At 47.1% G+C, this 21311-nt stretch overlaps 1 protein-coding gene across 2 annotated transcripts in view; it reads left to right on the top strand.

The window, feature by feature from the left end:
- GLB1 (galactosidase beta 1) overlaps positions 1 to 20706 on the top strand; it is a 101028-nt gene extending 80322 nt beyond the window's left edge. Inside the window, exons 16-17 of one of the 2 annotated variants that reach the window (XR_001920004.1) lie at positions 19697 to 19991; positions 20152 to 20242. Coding sequence is in view for 1 of the 2 variants with exons in the window: in XM_018067164.1 (XP_017922653.1) it covers positions 20152 to 20361 (210 nt within the window). In the remaining variant the exon portion in view is untranslated. Of the gene's footprint in view, positions 1 to 19696; positions 19992 to 20151 lie in introns of both variants that reach the window. The other variant, XM_018067164.1, reaches the window with a different exon arrangement.

Below are 21311 nucleotides of genomic sequence, written 5' to 3'. Positions count from 1 at the left end.
TGTGGAAGTTTATCCATTTCTCAGGAGCAGGGCCATAGCACATCTTCAAAGATGCTGTGGTCAGCCTGAAGGTACACCGTCTAGCCCATTTTCATTGACAGCTTTCTTTAGCAACTTCCTCCTTCCCCTAAGAAAAATCATACCTTCTTTGAAAACTGACTAGGAATAGCATTTCTTGTTTATACTGAAGAAAGTCTGGCCCAGGCAAAGGGGCAAATCTCCGGGAAGCCTGTTTTCTCTTGTTCACGCCTAACGCTATACTCTCCAGACCACCCCACCTCCGTATGGGGATGCTCCCGCGCCCGGGGTGCATCCACCCCTGTCTGTAGGGTCCGCAGCTCCCCCCAGCCACTTTACTGCCTGCTTCATTCTCCTTTATTCTTTGAAGACATGTCTTCTTTCACCATTGTCTTCTCTACTTCAAGCCCTGTTTTCATCCTAGACCTTTTCATGACTCAAGTTATTCATTCAACAAATATTTTTAGTGGTTTCTGTTTCTGAGAGTGGGTCCAGCTGCTCGCTGCCCTAAAGCCAATGAAGAGTTCAGGTTGGTGGAAAGGCAGTTTTGCTTTATTTCAGAGGCTGGCAACACTGGGGGAGGGCAGAGTTCTGTCACAGGCCGACTCCCCCACCGCTGACAGTCACTGGGCAAGAGCTTTTATAGGCGGAGGGAGGAGCTACATGCAGAAACAGCACAGTCAGCTCTGACAGTCATCTTGAAATTGGTGGTGCAGTGGTCTCAGCGGTGTCATTGTTTGAAGTACAGTTAATCTTCAGTTCCAGGGGCGGTTTGTTCCCATTTCCTAGGGGCCAGTTCTTGGAACTGTGGCACCTCATGTCATGGCTGCAGTCTGGTCCTCATGTAATTAAATTCTTCCATCTGGTGGGAGTTTCAGTGTCTACAACACAGCTCCAAGGATATGACTCAGAATATTATCTATAACCCTTGAGAAGAAACTAAAGGTCTTTAACTTTGCTTACTGACTCAACCATTATCATTTTGTCCTGTTTGATTGTTTTCCTTTCCTTCTGTATTTTCCCAATTCTCTGATTAAACTGGTTAAAGTTTTCTGCAGATAAAAGGCAGGCAGAGGACATGGGAGGTTGGGGACCATAGGGTCTTCTTCCCTTTCAATCCACCCCTTTTTGACACTCTTCAAGATTAAGGAGAGACAGATACAGAGCAAGAAATGGGATAAAAGTTTTCAATAGAGAATAAAGTTATTAATAAAGTTGGCGGAGGAACTTGGTTTTAGTTCCTTTTTTCTTCCAGTATTCCCCAATTCTTTGAGGCAGTGGGGTGTGACTGCTCTGGTTCCTTCCTGCTGAAATGGAGCGAAGTCCTGCCTAATTTGGGGAATGGACACAGAGTTGGAAATAATCTCAAGTCTCAAGTTTAGCATCAGTATTTTGTATTGTGAAAACATGACCTCTGTCTGATTGCCTTGTCACAGTGCCTGGATAAACGCTTAAAAATTAGTAGACATATTATGGATGAGGATAGTAATCAAAATGCATCTTTATATTATTCTCTGAATGTATTTTCTTAATGGTTAAAGCAGATGTACAATGTATGTCTAATAGGCCATAAGCCGGCTATTTGGAATACTGGAGCGGGCTGCCATTTCCTTCCCCAAGGGATCTTCCCACCCAGGGATCGAACCCAGGTCTCTTCATTGCAGGTGGATTCTTTTCCGTCTGAGACACCAAGGAAGCCCTGGTTAGCCTAAAGTTCAAATTAAATCATGTATAAGCAAGAATGACCCTCACACCTCAATGCGTGAAAACGTCTTCTACCATTTCCCCCTTTCCCATGAAAAGCACTGACAATCAATGTATTTTTCCACTGTCGCCAGAGTCATTCAGTTGTTGCCTGCTCTGGGTCCATTCATGTCCCTCGGTGCCAGGCCAACTTTTTGTTTATATATTTATCTAGTCATCCACACTGGGAGAAAACTAATTAGACGTAACAAACAAGCATAGAGAGGTATGCTGACAGGGAAGCATTTTATAGGTCATACATTTTATTGATTATACCCAATCTTTACACCTTGTACATGTGCTTTAAGTAGTAAACTTAAAGGCAGCAATGATACACATCATGAGTGTTATACTCTGTGATAACTTCATTAAACAATTTCTTCCATCCTGAACACTGGGGTCAAAAGTATGATTAGAAGAAAAACAACAGCTTTCCATTAGAATTCTGTCAATTTCTTAACAGTATTTTTCTCTGAGATTCCTCAGGGGCCCTCTGGAAAAATCAAAGCTACCTAGATAAAGAAACTTATGATCTGTTATCAAAAGCAGCACAATATTCCAGGAAAACTCTGTTCTCGTAACAGAGAGAAAACCAAATTGCTTCCCTGTATCAGCTCACTGTTAAAATTCATTTACCTTATTAAATTCAATCTAATTTTAATCAATCTTAAGTGTCCAAAATTCCTTTCTCATAGTACTTTGATTCTTTACAAAAAAGGATATTTTCTATATCCATTTTAATTTCTAATTTTCTTCCCACCGAAAAGTTATTCTCCTTTTATCCTTCAACAAAAATATCTCCAGGGAATTCCCTGGAGGTGCAGTGGTTAGGACTTTGAGCTTCTACTGCAGGGGCACAGGGTTGATCTTTGGTGAAAACTTAAGATCCTGGAGACCACACGGTGGGGCCAAAGGAAAAAAACAAAATCTCCATCCTTTATATTTTCTCTGGCAGACAACACATGTCCTACTTGCTTTATATACTGAAATGTATCCCTTATCATTTTTACATATTACAATTTTTAACCCTTTAAAGCCTTAACAAAACTAAGAAACAAGTAGTTGAACTGTTATACCAGCATTTCTGATTCACAAACTTAAGAACATATTCCATAACCTCTAAAAACATAATTTTTTCTCATAGCACAATTTCTCTTTAATATGGTACAATATGTGTATTTAATAATATGCATTTATTGTGTTTAAAGCTAAGCCCTCTTTCCTTTTTTCTTTTTGTTTAAAATTGTACTAAATAACCCAAGTCTGAAGTCTCAACGTGAGCTGTGTGTGTATTTCAAAGACAAGAGTTAACTTCAAGCTTTCTCCTAAGCATATTTTTGTTTCTCTCAGGGTCAGAATTGTGAAAAGAAAAAAAAAGTTTTCTCTAATTACATATGCAAAAATAAAAGACTTTCATCATAACCAATTTTTTTTGGAGTTTAAAGAACACTTGGTGGCCACCCAGTGTTTAAAAAATCTTTTTTTTTTCTTTAGTCATAGTTTCATAGCTAAAATCTTTCTAATGAATTGAACCTGAATTTTTCACTTTACAAAGACAAGAATACTAATCACACAAACAGAATACACACTCACACACCAGAAAGAACTGTGATAAATCCCCTGAGAAGATGACGGACATGGAGTCCCAAATAAACACTTTCCAACACAAACAGTCCTCAACATCATACATACATCAGAACCAGTTGGCAAAAATGCCAAAATAGCACTTCAAGCTCAAAAGAGAAGTTAGCCGGGTGCACACCTGTGGACTTACTGGGTCTGGGAGCTCCTCAGCTCGTCCTGAGGTGTCTTTCCATTCCACCAAGAAAGTGCATGTTGGCGGCCAGTGCCGAGCAGGGGAGAAACAGGGAGGATCCCCGAAACAAATGGTTTTGGCAGCTGGTAGGAATGTCCCCCAAACCTCCTCCCCGGACCTGAGAGCCATGAGCAATGGCTCCTTGAAGCTTTCCTGGCGCGTCTTCATGGTGGCAGCTTCCCTTGGGGAAAACCCCCAGGAGGCAGGTGTTGCGAGAGCTCAGTCTCACGTTGCGTCAAAATCTGTTAGCGAAAGTGGGTCCAGGTGCTCGGAGCTCAAAAGCCAATAAGAGGCAAGGTTAGTGGAAAGGAAAGTTGTCTTTTTTTCAGATGTATGTATCCAAAGGGAGGGCAGACTCCCGTCCATAGGCCAACTCATTCCTCCTCCCACTGACAAGCAGTGAGCAAGAGCTTTTAAAGGGGATCTTCAGAGTTGTATAGGTGTTAGGGAGGGGGCTACAGTCAGCTCTGACAGTCACCTTGAAATTGACCATGCAGTGGTCTGACCAGCATTTTGGGTATTTGTTTTGCCGCACTGCTTATCTTGGGATCTTAGTTCCCTGACAAGCGATTGAGCATGGGCTCCCTGTAGTGGAAGTGTGGAGTCCTAACCACTGGACCACCAGGAAATCCCTGACCAGTGTCATCTTGATTATTTTCAGTACAATTAATCTTCAGTTCTGGGGTCAGTTTGCTTCCATTTCCCTGGGGCCAATTCGTGGAACTGTGGCATCTTATGTCATGGCTAGAGTCTGGTCTTCATGTAGTTAACTTCTTCCACCTGGTGGGGGTTTCAGTATCTACAACACAGCTCCAAGGATATGGCTCAAATATTATCTAAAGCCCCTGAGAAGAAACTAAAGATCCTTGACTTTGCTTACTGACTTAAGTTATTATTATTTTATCCTACTGGATTGTTTTCCTTTGCTTCTGTATTTTCTTAGTTCTCTGATTAAACTTATCCTTTGGCTAAAGGTTTTCTTCAGACAAAAGGCAGGCAGAAGGCATGGTGGCGGAAGGCCCATAGGGTCCTGCTCCTTTTCACTACTACATGCCCAGACTTTGTGCCAGGCACTAAGGATCCAAAAATGAAGAGAACTGGATGTGGTTCTTGCTCCCTTGGAACTTAAAGTCTGGGTGTGTGCTAGTCACTCAGTCGTGTCCGACTCTGTGACTCCGTGGACTGTAGACCACCAGGCTCTTCTATCCATGGGATTTTCCAGGCGAGAATACTGGAGTGGGTTGCCATGCCCTTCTTCGGGGGATCTTCCCAACTGAGGGATCAAACCCAGGTCTCCTGCATTGCAGGCAGATTCTTTACCATCTGAGCCATGAGGGAAGCCCTCTTGCTCTCATGGAACTTAAAATCTAGCATACCCAAATCATATCATCACTCAAATTAAATGATACAATTGCAAATGCAACGGATGCTAAGAAGAAATATAGAGGTTGACAGTAATTGGGCATTTGACCATGTTAAGGTGGTTAGGGAACATGCTGGACATGTGAACATGATGCTTGACAGAGAGGGGTTGAATAGGACTTAACATGGCAGAAAGGGGAGGGAAACATATGCCAGGCAGAGAAGCCAGCATATGCCAAGGTTATGTGGTTAGAGGGAAAGTGGCCAAAATGAAGAACTCATAGAGAACTCAACTGTATGAAACACAGAGAAGAGGGAGTGTGGTTCAGAGAAGCAGCTAGAAAGTGGGTAGACACTAGATTGGGACAGGGTATTTAACCACATTATAGTTTTATCTTTCTTTTGAGAGCCACCAAAACAGAGTGACATGGCATGGTTGTGATGCAATGAGTTTCTGTGACCCCGGGATGGATTGGGCTCAGGGAAACTGTCTAGGAGACGGGGTTGGTGGGAGACAAGATGGTAATGACAGACTATTTGAGAGATGTTTGTAGTTAAATCCATAAAGAGGTAGTGACAGATTGGACAGAGGCATTTAAAGAGAAGGACATATCAGGTGACTCTCAGGTTCTAGGCGTGCTGCTAGGAAGATAACACCATTTACTGAAAGAAGAAATTTCAAAAGAGGATTTGTGCTAGAAGAGCATGATCATGACTTTGGATGTGGACAGTTGAGTTAGGCCATGGGGAATAGCAGAGAGAAGGTACTTGAGGAGGCTGTTGTATTTATGGGTGGATATTCGGAGGAGGGATGTGGGCTGGGAATATATGTATGAGATCATTTGTATATGGATGGTCATTGAAGACATGGCCAGTAGACAAGTTCCTCTAAGGAAAGATGATGTAGAAGGAAGAAAGGGAGACACTGAGCTGATCTCTGAGAGACACAAACATGATGGAGAGTGAGGAGAGACCAAACAAATAGGAGGAGAACAGCATTATGCTGCCAAGAGGCAAGTGAGATGAAGACTGAAGCATCTCTGCTGGGTTTAGCACCAGGGGTCACAAGGACCCTCAGTAAGGGCTAAGCCAGTGGAGCGAACACTACAAGCCAAACAGCCTTCTATTGAGGACTGAAGGGGGAGGAGATGAACACATGAAAAATACAGATACTTGAAGATAAACAATCTTCTTGAGAAGCTTGAAGGAGAAGAGGAAAAAATACTGGAAAAAAAGCTGCAAGAGAAGATGTACATGTGAAAGTGAATGTTGCTCCGTCGTGTCCAACTCTTTGCCAGAATACTGGAATGGGTAGCCATTCCCTTCTCCAGGGGATCGTCCCAACCCAGGGATCGAACCCATGTCTCCTGCATTGCAGGCAGATTATCTACCAGCTGAGCTACCAGGGAAGCTGAAGATGCACATGGCATGTGTTTAATAAGTGCCCTTTTATAATGTTTGATTTTTCCATGTTTATGGAAATGTGTTTTCATTATCATTCTGTCTGAAATATTTTCTAATTTCCCTTAATATCTCTTCTTTGAACCATAAGTTATTTAAATATGCATTGTTTAATTTTCATATTTTGGTGGGTTTTTTTGGCCATACTGCACAGCTTTTGGATCTTAGTTCCCTGACCAGGGATTGGACCCAAGCCCTCAGCATTGAATGCACACAGTCCTAAGCATTGGATCACCAAGGAATTCTCTGTGTTTTGTTTTTGTTTTAGAAGCATTTCTTATTTTTTTATTTCTAACTTAATTCTTCTATAAAACTTCTGGAAGAAGGAGAAAAATCTTCCTGATTTTGGGTTAGGCAAAAACTTCTTAGACTTGACACCTAATACATAATCCTTACAGGAAAAAATTCATGAATTGATTTTATCAAAATTGAAAATGTTTTCCCTTCAAAAGACATTATTTAAAAAATGAATATCCAAGCTTCAGATTGGCAGAAAATGTTTTCAATGCATATATCTGACAAAGGACTTATATAGAATATATAAAGAATTCTTATAACTTAGTAACAGAAAGATAACCAACCCACTCAAAAAATGGACAAAGGACTTGCATGACATTTCACCAAAGAAGATAAGTATGTGAAAAGATGCTTAAAGCTTTTAGGAAGTGCAAACCATTAAGGAAATGCAAATCAACCACAATGAAATACCACTTCACACCCACTAAAATGGCTATAATATTAAAAGATGGACAAGAACAAATGTTGGCAAGCATATGGAGAAATGGGAACCCTCCTACATTGCTACTGGAAATGTAAAATAGTACAAACACTTTGTAACACAGTTTGGCAGTTTCTTCAATTTCTCCTAAAATTACCATGGGATTCTTCAATTCTACTCCCAGCTGTTTCCAAGAGAAATGAAAATATGTGTCTACACAAAGAGTTACATGCAAATGTTCATAGTAGCATTATCAAAATAACCAAGAGTTGGAAATAATTCAAAATGTCCATCAACTGATAAGTAGAGAAATAAACTATGGAATATCCATACAAGGGAATGATATTCCACAATAAAAAGGGGCAGACTAATGATACAGGTACATCATGGATAAATCTGAAAAACATTATGCTAAGTAAAAGCTGCTGCTGCTGCTAAGTTGCTTCAGTAGTGTCCAACTCTTCAAGACCCCATGGACTATAGGCTCCTCCATCCATGGGATTTTTCAGGCAAGAGTACTGGAGTGGGTTGCCGTTTCCTTCTTCAAGGAATTTTGCAGGGAGGAAGCCAATTCTGACTCCATGTTCAAAATTGTTTCTTTGACTTGATTTTCATCGCTTTATTATTATAATCATACTTAATGGCCTCCCTGGAGGACCCTGCCCCTCTGCTTGACAGGAAAGTGCCTTTGTTCAGCTCTTGAAGAGACAGTTTGTCCCTGCCCACCTGTGAATAGAGATTAACACACCCCATCCAAAGGCTGACCATTCCCTTGGAGGTGTTTTGCAAGACTGAAGACCCTTAAGTAAAAGCAGCCAATCATAAAAGACCGCATATTGTGTGATCCCATTTGTCTGAATTCTTCAGAAAAGGCCAATCTATACAGCCAAAAAGTAAATGAATGGCTGCCTAGGAATTAGGGTGGGAATAGAGAGTGACTGAAAATGGATATGGGGTTTCTTTTTGGAGTGATGGAAATGTCCCCAAATTAAATTGTGGTGATGGTTGCACAGTCTTCTTAAATTTATTGAGACTTGGTTTATTGCCCAAGCATGTATTTCCTGGTGAACATACTTCTGTAATTTTAAGCTCTACTATCCTCTCTCCCAGAGAAGGAGATGGCACCCCACTCCAGTACTCTTGCCTGGAGAATCCCACGGATGGAGGAGCCTGGTGGCTGCAGTCCATGGGGTCTCGAAGAGTCGGACACGACTGAGCGACTTCACTTTCACTTTTCACTTTCATGCACTGGAGAAGGAAATGGCAACCCCCTCCAGTGTTCTTGCCTGGAGAATCCCAAGAAGGGGGGAGCCTGGTCGGCTGCCGTCTACGGGGTCACACAGAGTCGGACACGACTGAAGTGACTTAGCAACAGTCCTCTCTCTGGCCGTATGTTTCTATCCCTCAAAACTCTCAAGGCTCCCAGGTCTACTCTTGGATCCTGTGGATGACCTGAAACTCCACCATCAGGGCCACAGTTCTTCCCTATCCTGCCTAGACGACACCACCATTTTTTTTTTTCCTTAGGAGCCCTCAATCCCCCGGCCCCCTTGCCCTTCCACTCCTTGTTCAGGCTCACTGGGAGTGGGTTTAGCACTGGCCTCTCTGCTGCTGCTGCTGCTGCTGCTAAGTCGCTTCAGTCGTGTCCGACTCAGTTCATCGGTAACTGAGGACCCCAGGTGTGGCCTCTCTGGCATACTCGTCCCCTCACTGTCTCCAAACTCTGGAGGTCCCAAGCTGCCCGGCAGTCCTTGGCCTTAGTCTTCCTATCCACAGCTGGCCTCTAACTCTCACCACCTCCCTTACACCACCTGCCTCCTCCACTGAGGACTCACCCTACTTGACGCTATCAGGTGAGATCCTTTGTTCCTCAGCTTCCTGTCAGACTTACAGGACTTCCTGCCTCCACCCTCACTTCCTGCCCAGTGGCCTCTAGAAGGAAGTGCGAGCTCCAAACCCCCTCCCCACCTTCTTCCTCCAGGCCGAGATCCTGTTCTCTCTCTTCCTCCTCCTGCACTTTGTCAGCTTCTCCGTCTTCTCTCCAACTCCTGTCTGCTGGGACCCGGAAACGAAGTATAGCCTGACCTGGATGAGCCCAGTGGATTGCGCATGCTCATTCTTCTCTCCCCTCCCCTTCCTCGCCCCGCCCTTCCGCCACGTCCCCCTCCCCCGTTACTGCCCCCTCTTCTCCCTCTTGGTGTCCTCTATTCACTCTTTTTCATTCCCTCTCTGTGCCCACTGGGTCTTCACAACTTCAAGGCTGGCATTAACTCCTGTCTGAAACCTTCCTACACCCTTTGTCCCCTTTGATCCCCCTGGAGCCCAGTCTGGACTCAGCACCCGTGGCACTTCGTCACTCATGCTGGCGCCCCAGTTTCACCGCTGAGCGATAAGTTTCACGAGGGGCATTTTTTTTTAAGTGCCTGGTTTATTTGGCCTCCTCCCTGGGCCTGGTTGCTCTGTAACTGCCTCCAGGTGGAAGACGGGACTTGCTTCTGTTGCTGGGTCCCTTGCAAGAAACCTCTTGGTGGTGAGTTTGGAGGTGAGTGGAGTGCAGGCCTTCTGAGGGTCCCGTTGGTGAAGAGAGGCTTGGCTGTTGCTGGAGGACCAAGGCCCACGAGAAGACCCAACACAAACGATGGCTCACCAGGTGGCATCAGTTCCGTGGCTTAGAGAAAGAATCTTCAAGAGATGAAACGCATGAAGACAGCATTATCTTTCCCAGGAGTTATGAGAAGGGCTGAGGGCTCAGATGGAGCCTGAAACACACCCAAAGGATGGATAGTCCTTCATCAGAATCAGAGGTTATGTCAGGGAGGGAACTTCAAGTGAAAGAATAGTAGATACAAAGGAAAAAATAAATGGAAAAGCATAGCATGTTTTTGGAGGTCGAAGGGGTTCACCTTGGCCAGGTCATGGAAATGTCACACCCAAGAGTTACTGACCCAGGCATTTTGCTCAGCACTTAGGAAACACTATCTTTATAATCATCAAAGGAGGCCCCTGTGGTAGGATGTCCTGGTAGTGTCTTCAGTTTGCAGATGAGCAGATAGAGGCTCAAAGACCTCAGTATGTGGCGTGAGGTACAGACATGCTGGTGGAAAGGCTCCCCAGCCCTAGGTCTGTCTGACTTGGAGGCCCAGATGAAAAGGCTGGCAGCATGTACAGGGCCTCGAAGGCCAGGGGGAGCTTGTACTAATGATCCAGGCAGAAGCTCTTCACTTTCCTAGTCTGATGGGTTTTCTGCACCTTTATGCTTGAAAAGTTCATGTTCAGGACTCGCCTGGTGGTGCAGTGGATAAGAATCCACTTGCCAGTGCAGGGGACGTGGGTTCCATCCCTGGGAAGATTCTGCATGCCGTGGAGCCGTGAAGCCCGTGAGCCACAACTACTGAGCCCACACTCCAGAGCCCACTGGGCCCCGAAGCAAGAGAAGCCACTGCAATGAGAAGCTCCGGGACAGTAACGAAGAGTAGCCCCACAGCCCCCCTCGCCACAACTAGAGAAAGCCCACACAAAGCAACCAAGAGCCAGTGCAGTCAAAAGTTAAAAAAAAAAAATTAAAGTACATGTGCACACAATATTTATGAATGTGTCAGGGTGTTTAGAACCCAAGAAACTCCATCTAATTCATATATCTGATCAAAAACTAGTACGCAGGGGAACTAAGATCCCACATGCTGCATGGTTCAGCCAAAAATTAAGGTAAAAACTGGTACACAGATGTACAGAGCAGTATTACCCAGAATTATCCAAAATCAACTAAAAGGTCAAAAAAACCAAGTGCCCATCAACTAATAATGAATAAACAAACTATGGCCTATCTGTTTAATGGAAAATTATTTGGCAGTAAAAACAAATGAACAGGACTTCCCTGGTGGTTCAGTGGTAAAGAATCCACCTGCCAATGCAAGAGACATGGGTTCGATCCCTGATCCGGGAAGATCCCACATGCTTCAGAGCAACTAAGCCCATGCACCATGACTACTGAAGCCTGTGCGCCCTGGAGCCCTTGCTCCACAAGAGAAGTCACCGCAGTGAGAAGCCTACACACCACAACTGGAAAGTAGCCCCTGCTCACCACAACTAGAGAAAAGTCCGCACAGCAGTGTTAATACATAAAAATGCTAAAAAGACAAATGAACGACATGGATGAACCTTGAAAACATGTTCCGTGAAAGAAGCTAGTCACAAACCATATAAACCATGTGATACCATGTATGTGAAATGTCCGGAACAGGCAGATCTATAGACCCAGGAAGATTAGTGGTTGCCTAGAGCAGGGAAAAGGGGGTATTGAAGGAAAATGGGGGTGGGGAGCGGATACTGAAGACTGAAGAGTTTTTCTTTGGTTGGATTGCTCTTTAGTAAACTAGTAACTTCTGAGTTGCATACTTGAAATGAGGGAGTTGTATAGGATGTGAATTACATCTCAGTAAAGCTATACCTCCTCACACACACACACACACACACACACACCAGAAGGCCTGTCCTTGAGATTTGTGAGCCGGGGTTGCCTAGGTCGGAAGGTCAGAGAACACACATTTATCATCCCTAGGACAGGGCATGCGCGATTTCTGTTCTATTCTGGCGAGCGGTGGTCCCTATTGCCATGGACCGTCCATGCCAGCTCCTGAGGTTCTGAGCAATCGGCAGAGGCACGGCAGACAGATCACACCCCCGCTCCCCGGGGCACGGAGTTCTGAGTTTGGGAGGATGCGCACTTTAGCAGATCAGGGGGATGCAGAGGGGTTGGACCACCCAAAGCGTGGGCGGTTTCTAAGACTGCCTCTCGGCACCAAATCCGCTGTATCCTCCAGCTGGGAGACCCTGTTCTGGCCCTTTGACTTCTGCCATTCACTTGTTATAGAGAAACTACTTTGATGGGGTGAATGAAGTCACTGATAAGGAGATTCTGGAGATTAAAAAAAGTCACTTCTGATTAATCGGCCGTACTTGAGTCGGATGTGGCTTTCTGGTTAAATGCCCGAACGTCAACTGGGATTTCTTTGGGAAGTGGTCTGACATGTTTGGCTTCATCCAAGAGACACAGACCAGCGCTTGGTCTGCACAGAACTCTCGTCCGACCACAAACTCCCCACAGTGAGCATTGCTCCTCAGTGATCCAGTGTGCCAGGTGGGCCAGACCTAAAACCCTTACTTTGTCTCGGCAGTGACGTGTGTGCTGTTTCTCTCTCCTTCAGATGCATGCGGAGGACACCACATGAATATCCTCTGTAGACTTCCTGCACTTTTTACCACTTGCACTAGGTCTGGATGCCTAGCAGAGCATGGGGGTGAGAGGGCTGGGATAACTTCCGGTTTTTCCTCTACCAGAATTAAGCTTTGAACATTAAGAAGCAACATAGGGGGACCTCCCTTGTGGTCCAGTGGTTAGAACGCCAAGCTTCCACTGCTAGGGTCACAGGTTCGATCCCTGGTCAGGGAACTAAGACACCACACGCTGGTGACCAAAAGAAATCAACATTGAATATAGATGAAAAGCAAGAAGCTGTAAAGGAACCAGGGATAAAAGAATTTATAATGAAGGTTTGATAACTATCTTCTGTTTGGAGACTCTTTTTGAATCTTGCTTTTGAAATTTCCAGCTCTCTAATCATTTGGTCTTTCTGGTGATCAGTCCTATCCTGAGGCCTAGTCACCAGAAGACAATGTGATTAGACATTGGAACTTTCAGCCCATCCTTCCTCAACCTCTGGAGTTAGGGTCAGGGACTGGAAATGGAATTCTATAAAAAAACAAACAAAAAACTTTAGAACAACAAGATTCAAGGAGCTTTTGGGTCGGTGAACACTTCCAGATGCTGAGAGCTTACACCTGGGCGGGAGGTACACAAGGAGATGGCTGGCAGCTCAATCCCACACCCCTAATACCTTGCCCTGTGAATCTTTTTTGTCTGGCTGTTTCTAAGTTGTGTTCTTTATAATAACCCCATAGATATCAGTAAAGTGTTTTTCTGCATTCTGTGAGCCATTCTAGGACATTATTGAATCTGAGGAGGGGCTCATGGGAATCCCCAACTGGTTGTTCAGAACTAGGACTCCAGAGTTTGGAGCCTACACATGTGGAGGTATGGCGCTGTCAGCCTCTGAGGGGGACAACCCAGGAGCACGGTGGGGGCCAGAGGCCACTCGAGTACTTGCTGCTCATTCAGGAAGAGCTGTCCGCTCTTGGTCATCACAGGGGGTGGCCATGAAGTCTGGAACACAGCAAAAAAGGGAAGCTGCATTCAGCACAATGAAATTGTGTCATCTCTGTTTCCAGACCTGATGGCCATCTTCTAGATGGCCCGTCAATCGAGTCTCTATGGATAATTCTGTACGGGTTGCGGGGGCTGGGCTGTATGAGGCAAGTTTTAGGGGAGACTTTAGCATTGATGGGAATGCAGCGAGAAGGTGCCTGTTCGGGAAAAGACTCAGCCTGTAGAGTGGATGGCAGTGGGCAGGAACTCTGCTCCCATGCTCCTCCGAAGCTGTCCCCGCTGAGACCACCAGCACCCACATGGTGACATGCTCCCCAGACATGTCTCACTTAACTTCTTGGCAAGTAACATCTGACCCAGATAACCACTCCCTCCCTTGAAGCTCTCCTGATGCCTATGACCAAGCTTCTGCTTTCCTACCCTGTCTTCATTCCTTCTCAGGCTTTCCTTTCTCTGTGTTTCAGTTCTCAGGACCTGATTCAGGGCCCTCTGCTTACACTTTGAGGGGAGCTCATCCCCACAGATGTAACACCTTGATTTCCAGCTCATCATTTTTGAGGGCGGGGAAAACCACATCCGACCACCGGGATGGACTGACCACTGGAGCCTCAGAGGCACCTCTCGTCTGATACATATAAGACAGATCCTTCTTCCTCATTCCCCCAACACTTGCTCTTCAGCAGGAGAAGTGGTCCAGGGACAAGGAAGGAAGCTGGACTTTAGCACAGCAGAGAGGATGAAAAAGGGGCCCAGCTGCGGGAAACAATACCAGCAGTCTTGCTGTGGAGAGCTCCCTGCGCACCAGCCACCGTGCTGAGTGCTCACCTGAGTCCTCTCACTTACTTACAACAACCCCTGAGAGAGGTGCAGACACGACAGAGGTGGGGGCTTGGAGACGGGATCTGGAGGCTAATTGGTGAACGAGGAGCTTACTAGTAGAGGATAACCCTACTCTTTGAAATTGGGTTCAATGATATCATTTACTGAAAAGTAGCACGCTGGTGTACATTGATGCCATGGAGTTGTGTTATCAGTTAGCTTTCGCTGTCTAAAAAACCACCCCAAGCTTAGTGGTTTCAAACAGCAACCCTGTATTTAGCTCCTGATTGGGAGTGTTGGCAGACTGGGTTGTGGTTCCGCTGGTCTTGGCTGGGCAAGCCCTTCTAGTCGGTGAGGAGGCCCTCGTCTTGGGGCTTGGCTGGCTGTCTGCTGAGGCCATACAGATCGGTCTGTGTCTCTCTCATCATCTAGCAAGCTAATCTGGGCTTGCTCATAGGATGACTGGCAGTGTCCAAAGAAAAAAATGCAGATGTGCAAGGGTTCTTAAGACCCAAGTCAGAATTCACGTGTGACTTCTTCCATGTTCTTTGCCCAACACTTGACCAGCCCCATCCAAGATTCTACTTCCTGAGTGCATATGCTGTGAAAAGTTGTGGGCATTTCTGCAGCCTGCCACGAAGTCTTAGCCCTGTTTGACCCTACTTTCATTCTGAATTTGACATGCTTTTTCAACTCTTTTGGCCTGATTTACAGTTATCCTACCCCTAACAAAGTTTACTATTTCCACTTTATTCATTGTTTCTGATCACAAGTCCTGTGAACTTGGAAACTAGATAGACACCTTTGCCCAAATGTGTATTAATTTAGTAACAAGGCTTGTAAGAATTGTATGCCAACAGGAGTAAATGGGCTCTGAGTAAAGGAGAATCTCCTTAAAATTATAGTGCATGGACTCTGCAACAAATAGTGTATGGCTGCCTAGAGATGGTTTTCGCTTACCAATTCTTAGCTTCATTCCAGGAGTGTGAAGACACATGGGAAAGTCATAGGGGAGATGCTCCATAAAAAGATCAGGCAATGGTGGCACCCAGGGGGAGTTGAAAAGGAAGGAATGGGTTTCTGAGAGCAGGAAGTGACTCATCTTTTATGTTAATATTCTGTGTTTTCGTGGCTTCGATTCTATCTGGGTCTGTCCTAAAATACAGAGAAATCGTAAACTTTTTACTCTAAGACAAAGGAAGAAGGAAAGGATTTGCATCAGCTGCAGACTTGGGGTCTGAAGGAAGGGGAGATTTTGGTTTTCTCCTGTGTGAAGGTTTATGTAACATCTTATCTCTCACTCTTTTACTTTTTTTCTTTGTTTTTTCCTCCCAAGTTAGCACCATAAATACTCATGAATCATGCATGTGAGAACCTTGTAACCTTGAGAAACGGACTTTTAAGTTTTCCAAGTATCAAATGTCTTCTTCCAGAGTAGAACAGAGTCAGTGTTCAACCCAAGTGTGGTGTTGTTAAAGGAACTCCTGACCGCATTTGAAAATGTTGAAGCTATGACTTAAACCAGGATTGAATCTTTTGTTTTACATTCTTCTCAGAGGGTTCTATTTATCTGGGGAATTGAAAACATGTCTGTCTGTCTGATTAACACAGAAGCAAGTCAGTCACTGCCAGGAACCTGTCATTCACTGGAACTGTTACCACCTTGGTGATAATATTTAGCAGAGAGTGGGGAGTCTGTCAGGGGTCAAGCCACAGTCAGAGAAAGTCAGCATTTGTCATGGAGATGTTTCAGCTGGGACAACCCGGGGAAACTCTGAAGCCATCGGTGTTCACTCTACAGATGCTCAGCCTTAGTATGTATTAATACTTAACTGTGTTGATTAAGAGTGTGTCTACTTTTAGGAATTTTCCTGGAGGTCCAATGGTTGGGACTCCGAGCTTGCGCCTCAAGCGGCACAGGTGCTATCCGCAAACCACATGGCTAGAACAAAAGGAAAAAAAAGAGTTACGTCTATTTTTAGATTACATGGGCCTACTCTCCCCCCACCGATAATTTCAGCATAATTTTTTAAAAGAGAAAAGAATCAGAATGTATATATATATTTTAATAGATTTTTTTTTTCAGTTTGACTCTTTTAAAGTGATTTCTTTTTTTTGGCTGCGCTGGATCTTAGTTACCAGCGCAGCTAGTTTCTCTTGGTTAGTTAGTTTCTCTAACCGTCTTAGTTTCTCTAGTTGCGCAATCCGGGGCCGCGCTCTAGCAGCACTGCGCCGGCTTCTCGTTGCAGCGACGCCTCTTGTTGCAGAGCATAGGCTCTAGAGCGTGGCCTTCAGAAGTTGTGGACACGGGTTCAGTTGCTCACAGCATGCGGGATCTTCCCAGACCTGGGATTGAACCCACGTCCCCTTCATTGGCAGGCAGATTCTTAATCACTGGACCACCAAGGAAGTCCTAAACTGATTTTTTTTTGCCGTAAAAAATTGTGTTTTAAAAAACTCACAGTGTTAATCAAGGGAGCAGGCAAGTGCTGCGTTGTTCTGCCCGTGGGCAGTAGTCCCTAAAATTCTGAAGCTGGGAGGGGAGGGACAGGAGTATTCTTGAAGTGGGGCTGGGCATTTGCCCAGGCAGAATCGTCCACGAGTCCTACCTCCTGGGTGTCGTGGGTGTATATGTCTCTCTGCTGGAAATAGCTGCTAAAGCAGTAGTGAAACAAGTGACTGCATGTGCAAACAATGCCAATAACTAGAAGAACAATATCAAAGGGCAAGCGAGTGGCTGGGAATGGAAGGCCCAGGACTGAGGAGGGTGACATGACTCTCTCTCTGTGGAGGTGGTGATGGGGTGGACGCTTGAAGGATCCAAAGGCTTGGAGTGTGGGGGATAGCCTTTCAGGCTCGGGGTGAAGCACGGGGCACAGGTGAGTGAGCTTGGGGTGGGCAGGAGGAAAGCAGGGAGCTGACCACAAGGGCGAGAGGACCAAGGCATATGCCCGTGGGCCACATACGGAGCTTAGAAGCAGGACCTCGTGAGAACTGTTTGATGTTCATGTGGTACGTGGAGCCTGGGATCTAGAGTTAGAGGAAGTAGGGGGACCTGCCCAGGCGGCAGGGGGTGGGGGCTCCAGGCTCCTGAGCCAACGCTGCCCGGAATGTGTCTGAAGACCTGGCTGGGAAAGTAGAGGGGAGCAGGGAGATGGGTCTGACGATGGAGTGCTGGGCATTCACCCCACCTCTGCTGAGCTGCTCAGCACAACAGTCACCGGGCACCTGCTATTTTACATTTACCTTTGAATTAATTCAAAGTGAAAACTTAGCTCCCCCCTTGCACCAGCCACTGGTAAGTGCAGGTAGCTACCCTGCGGAGCAGCACGAGCCCTCCATCTCTGTGCACAGTTCTGTTGACCAGCAGGGCCTCAGAACTGTGTACCGTGACCTGTGCTCTCCGAATCCTTCATTCCTCCGGGTTGGAAGGGGCAACCAGACTGTCATGGGCATCCCTGAACGCCCATTCTGTTCAGGACGGAGAGTAGAGGGAAACTGTCCTGAAGACTTTCCTTGCTTTGGAGAATTAACCAAAATCAAAGAACTCGCCTGCAATGTAGGAGACACAGGTTCGATTCCTGGCTCAGGAAGATCCCCTGGAGAAGGAAATGGAAATCCACTGCAGTATTCTTGCCTGGAGAATTCCACGGAGAAGCCTGGTGGGCTACAGAATGACCCTACAGCACGGGGTCACAAGACAGTTGGACACGACGTAGCGACTAACCAGCAACAGCAGAGATCCTGTGACCCTGAATTTGGGGAAGGTTGGAGAGAAGGTGCCAGGCACGATATCTACATGTTAGAGTCACTTAGGTGAGTAAGGAGGCAGAATGCAGATGGGAGCTGAAGGGTCCAAATGGGTGATAATTTGGGAGAGAAAAGATAACTTAAACAAATGGTGCAAAACCAGGAGGATCAGAAGAAAAATTACATCTACTTTGATGAGCAACTAGGAGTGACAGTTAGGGGTTACTGAGGGCACCAAGGGCAAGCTGAGCCCATAGGTGCCAGTCCCTCGTCTACCCGTGCAAACCCCTGACAGTGGCCCAGCTCCCCTGCCACCTTCCAGTGTCAAGCAAGGTGCTCCTGGGGTCCCAGCCCACTGCGCCAGGTGAATTGCACCCCCCTAACCCTGGAGGAAGCTGGGGGGAGCCTTTTCCCACCCAGCTCCCCAGTCCCAACAACCAACACAGGAGACCAGCTCCGTGCAGCGGGAGAGGTGTTGGAGGGGCAGCATCTTGGGAGGGACTGGTCCTCGGTGTGGCCAGGACGCAAGGTGGAGCCGGGGTGGCCCACACGTGGTGCTCACAGCGCTCTCCCTCGCTTCCCTTGGAGCCCATCTCCCCCAACCCCGACTGCAGAGTCGGCCTCTGCCGTTCTCTAACTTGGCGGAAGCGGGGCGCCACCAGATCTTCAATGTGATAAACCCTGGTGAAGCTGACGGTTGCGTGTACCTTCAGCATGGATCGAGACAGCATATCCCGTGGTAAAAACAAGAGTAAAATAATTCTGAGAAGTGTGAAACTGTCATCCTTTTTCTAAATGACTTATCCCAACAGACAGGTGGCTTTCCATCACTGGCTTCCTTTCAAGGGGCCGTGGAGGCCAAGGTCTTTTCACTGGGTGGCGTGAGGGGTGCAGCCACGCCATGCTGACCACGCCCGGCTTCCTCCTGCCTGCCACCCATCCCCGGGTACCAGTGGGAGTGGGGACCTGCCCAAGGTCACATAGGCAGGAGGCGGCAGGAATAAGGTTGGAAGCCAGGTGGGAAGCTCGCATCCAGGGGCCACCTGGGGGCTGAAAATTACCCAAAGGTGAGAACTGAGTAGGTAGCTCCAGGGTGAGCACCCAGAGCTGGGTTCAGGTCTGGGCTCCAGGGGGCAACTGGGGCGGGACCTCTCCAGGATGTATCCCCAAGACATTAGGGCCATTGTGGGGCCAATTTTGGTGCTTCTTCCTCCCTCCCATCCTCTCCCAGGTATCCTTTCTCCCTCTAGTGTGTGACCTCCTCTCCTTTGCTCCCTTGCTTTCTCTGTAACAGAATGGTCCATCTGTCACATCAACTGCTAAGTCTCACCGGACAGCAAATTCTAGCTCCTGCCGTCACGCTGTGCAGACGCACCCGGGCCCAGTCCCCATTCCTGAGAACTTTCTCCTCCTGGGTTTTGCGGAGGAAGCAGCTTTTCCTACTCCTAAGTGTCGGGCACGACTGAGCGACTTCACTTTCCCTTTTCACTTTCATGCATTGGAGAAGGCAATGGCAACCCACTCCAGTGTTCTTGCCTGGAGAATCCCAGGGCCGGGGGCGCCTGGTGGGCTGCCATCTATGGGGTTGCACAGAGTCAGACATGACTGAAGCGACTTAGCAGCAGCAGCAGAAGTCTTCGCAGCTTGTAGGATCCTCTGTGCTCCTTGAAGCAAGTCCTCACCCCTCACTCTTATGCTGGTGTGAAAACCATCAAAAGGCAGCAAGAAGGTAGACGCCCACCTGGGCAGCCAGCCTCTCCCTCCTCGACCCTCTCTATCTTTCCAGAGGAAGCATGTGTCTGGGCTGCTGGGCTCCTGCTTACCTCGGGCAGCAAGACCCCTACAGCCTGGAGGAGGGGGGAGCACAGAGGCAAAGCTCGTCTCCCGAGGAGGCAGGGAGGCGACTGTGTACAGAGGCCTCGGGCAGAGGCGGGTGTGTGCAGACAGGCACCCCCACCCCCACATCGCACCGTACCCAGGACAGAATTCGGAAACTTGGTGACTGCCGCAGCGTCATCCAGTCCTGACCTGCGCGGCACCGAAGCCACAGGAGGCACCGAACACGTCTCCTGTGAAGCAGGGTGGGTACTGGGATGAGTGGATTCTCTCATCCAACTCCTGCCCGACTTGAGCATCTTCCTGGGGACACTGCCTGCTTCCCCACCCCACCCCCCCGACCAAGGTTCTCATGCCCCTCAGAAGAGTCAGCACAGCTGGGTTGATGGTTTTCTCTCTCTCCAGGGTCAGGTGTGGATCAACGGCTTTAACCTCGGCCGCTACTGGCCAGTGCGGGGCCCCCAGATGACCCTGTTCGTGCCTCAGCACATCCTGGTGACTTCGACCCCGAACATCATCGTGGTGCTGGAGCTGGAGCATGCGCCCTGCCAGGACGGTGGCCCGGAACTGTGCACCGTGGAGTTCGTGGACAAGCCGGTTTTTCGCACAGTCTAGACCCACAGACATGCAAACTAGGAGCAAGACTCATGGCCGACTCCCTGGGACAAAGACTGTGACCCTTCAGAGTTCCAGCCTTGCGCATACCTCACCTGCCACTCGGAAGGCCAGCATTCACTTCTGATTGGAAGATGGGCTAGGCGTGTGCTTACCTAGGTTTCCCCGGCGCCCGGTGGTGCCTGACACACCCCGTCCAGGCTGCGTGGTAATGGGGCGGGGCTGGTAGCCCAGCAACACAGAGGCATCCACAGGGTTGGAAGGGAAGCATTTGAAGTTTTTCTGATTTTTACTTTGTTAAGAATCATGTAGCCTTTTTATTAAATAAAATTTGTATTCAAATGATCTTACTGTTTTTAATGTTGAGCAGGTATTAAATTATAGCTTCTGATTTAAATCATAACTAGACTTGAGTGGGCTGAATAAGCCACTTCACTAAGTTGAGGTTGGTTCAAAGGAGTGGAAAATAGTCTTGTTTTGATCTAGTGGACCATTGCTTTTCTGATCTTTGACTTCCTTTAGAATTTCTGTGCTACCCACCAGGAGAGCTCATAAACACAACCCCAAATGATTATGCAGACCAGCAGCAGTGGGAAAGCATAGATGGGATGGGAGACCCCAGAGCCGCTAAGATGCAGATGGAGATCTGTACTTATTTACTTGAAAATATCTTCACGGTAAGTGGTGTGAAAAAAGCATTTGCCCTAAGTTGGATCCTGTGTTGTCAGTTTGGACAGAAGAGCTGCACACATGCACACACTCAGTCCAGGCCTGTTCACCTGTCAACAGACAGGGGCACACATGTGGATGTGCAGACCCCAGCAACTGTGGGAGATGCTCTTCCTGCTCCAGGCTTCCTGATCTCACACCATAAGCACTGTCCTCCACCATGTCCAGTTCTGAGCATATTGTGTATTTAATCCGCTCGTCCCTCCCCAGAACTCAGAGGA

The sequence above is a fragment of the Capra hircus genome, chromosome 22 (genome assembly GCF_001704415.2).
Source record: "Capra hircus breed San Clemente chromosome 22, ASM170441v1, whole genome shotgun sequence".
Taxonomy (NCBI): Eukaryota; Metazoa; Chordata; class Mammalia; order Artiodactyla; family Bovidae; genus Capra; species Capra hircus.
Note: the sequence above shows the minus strand (reverse complement) of the source record. Positions and strands in the feature narration are given on the sequence as shown.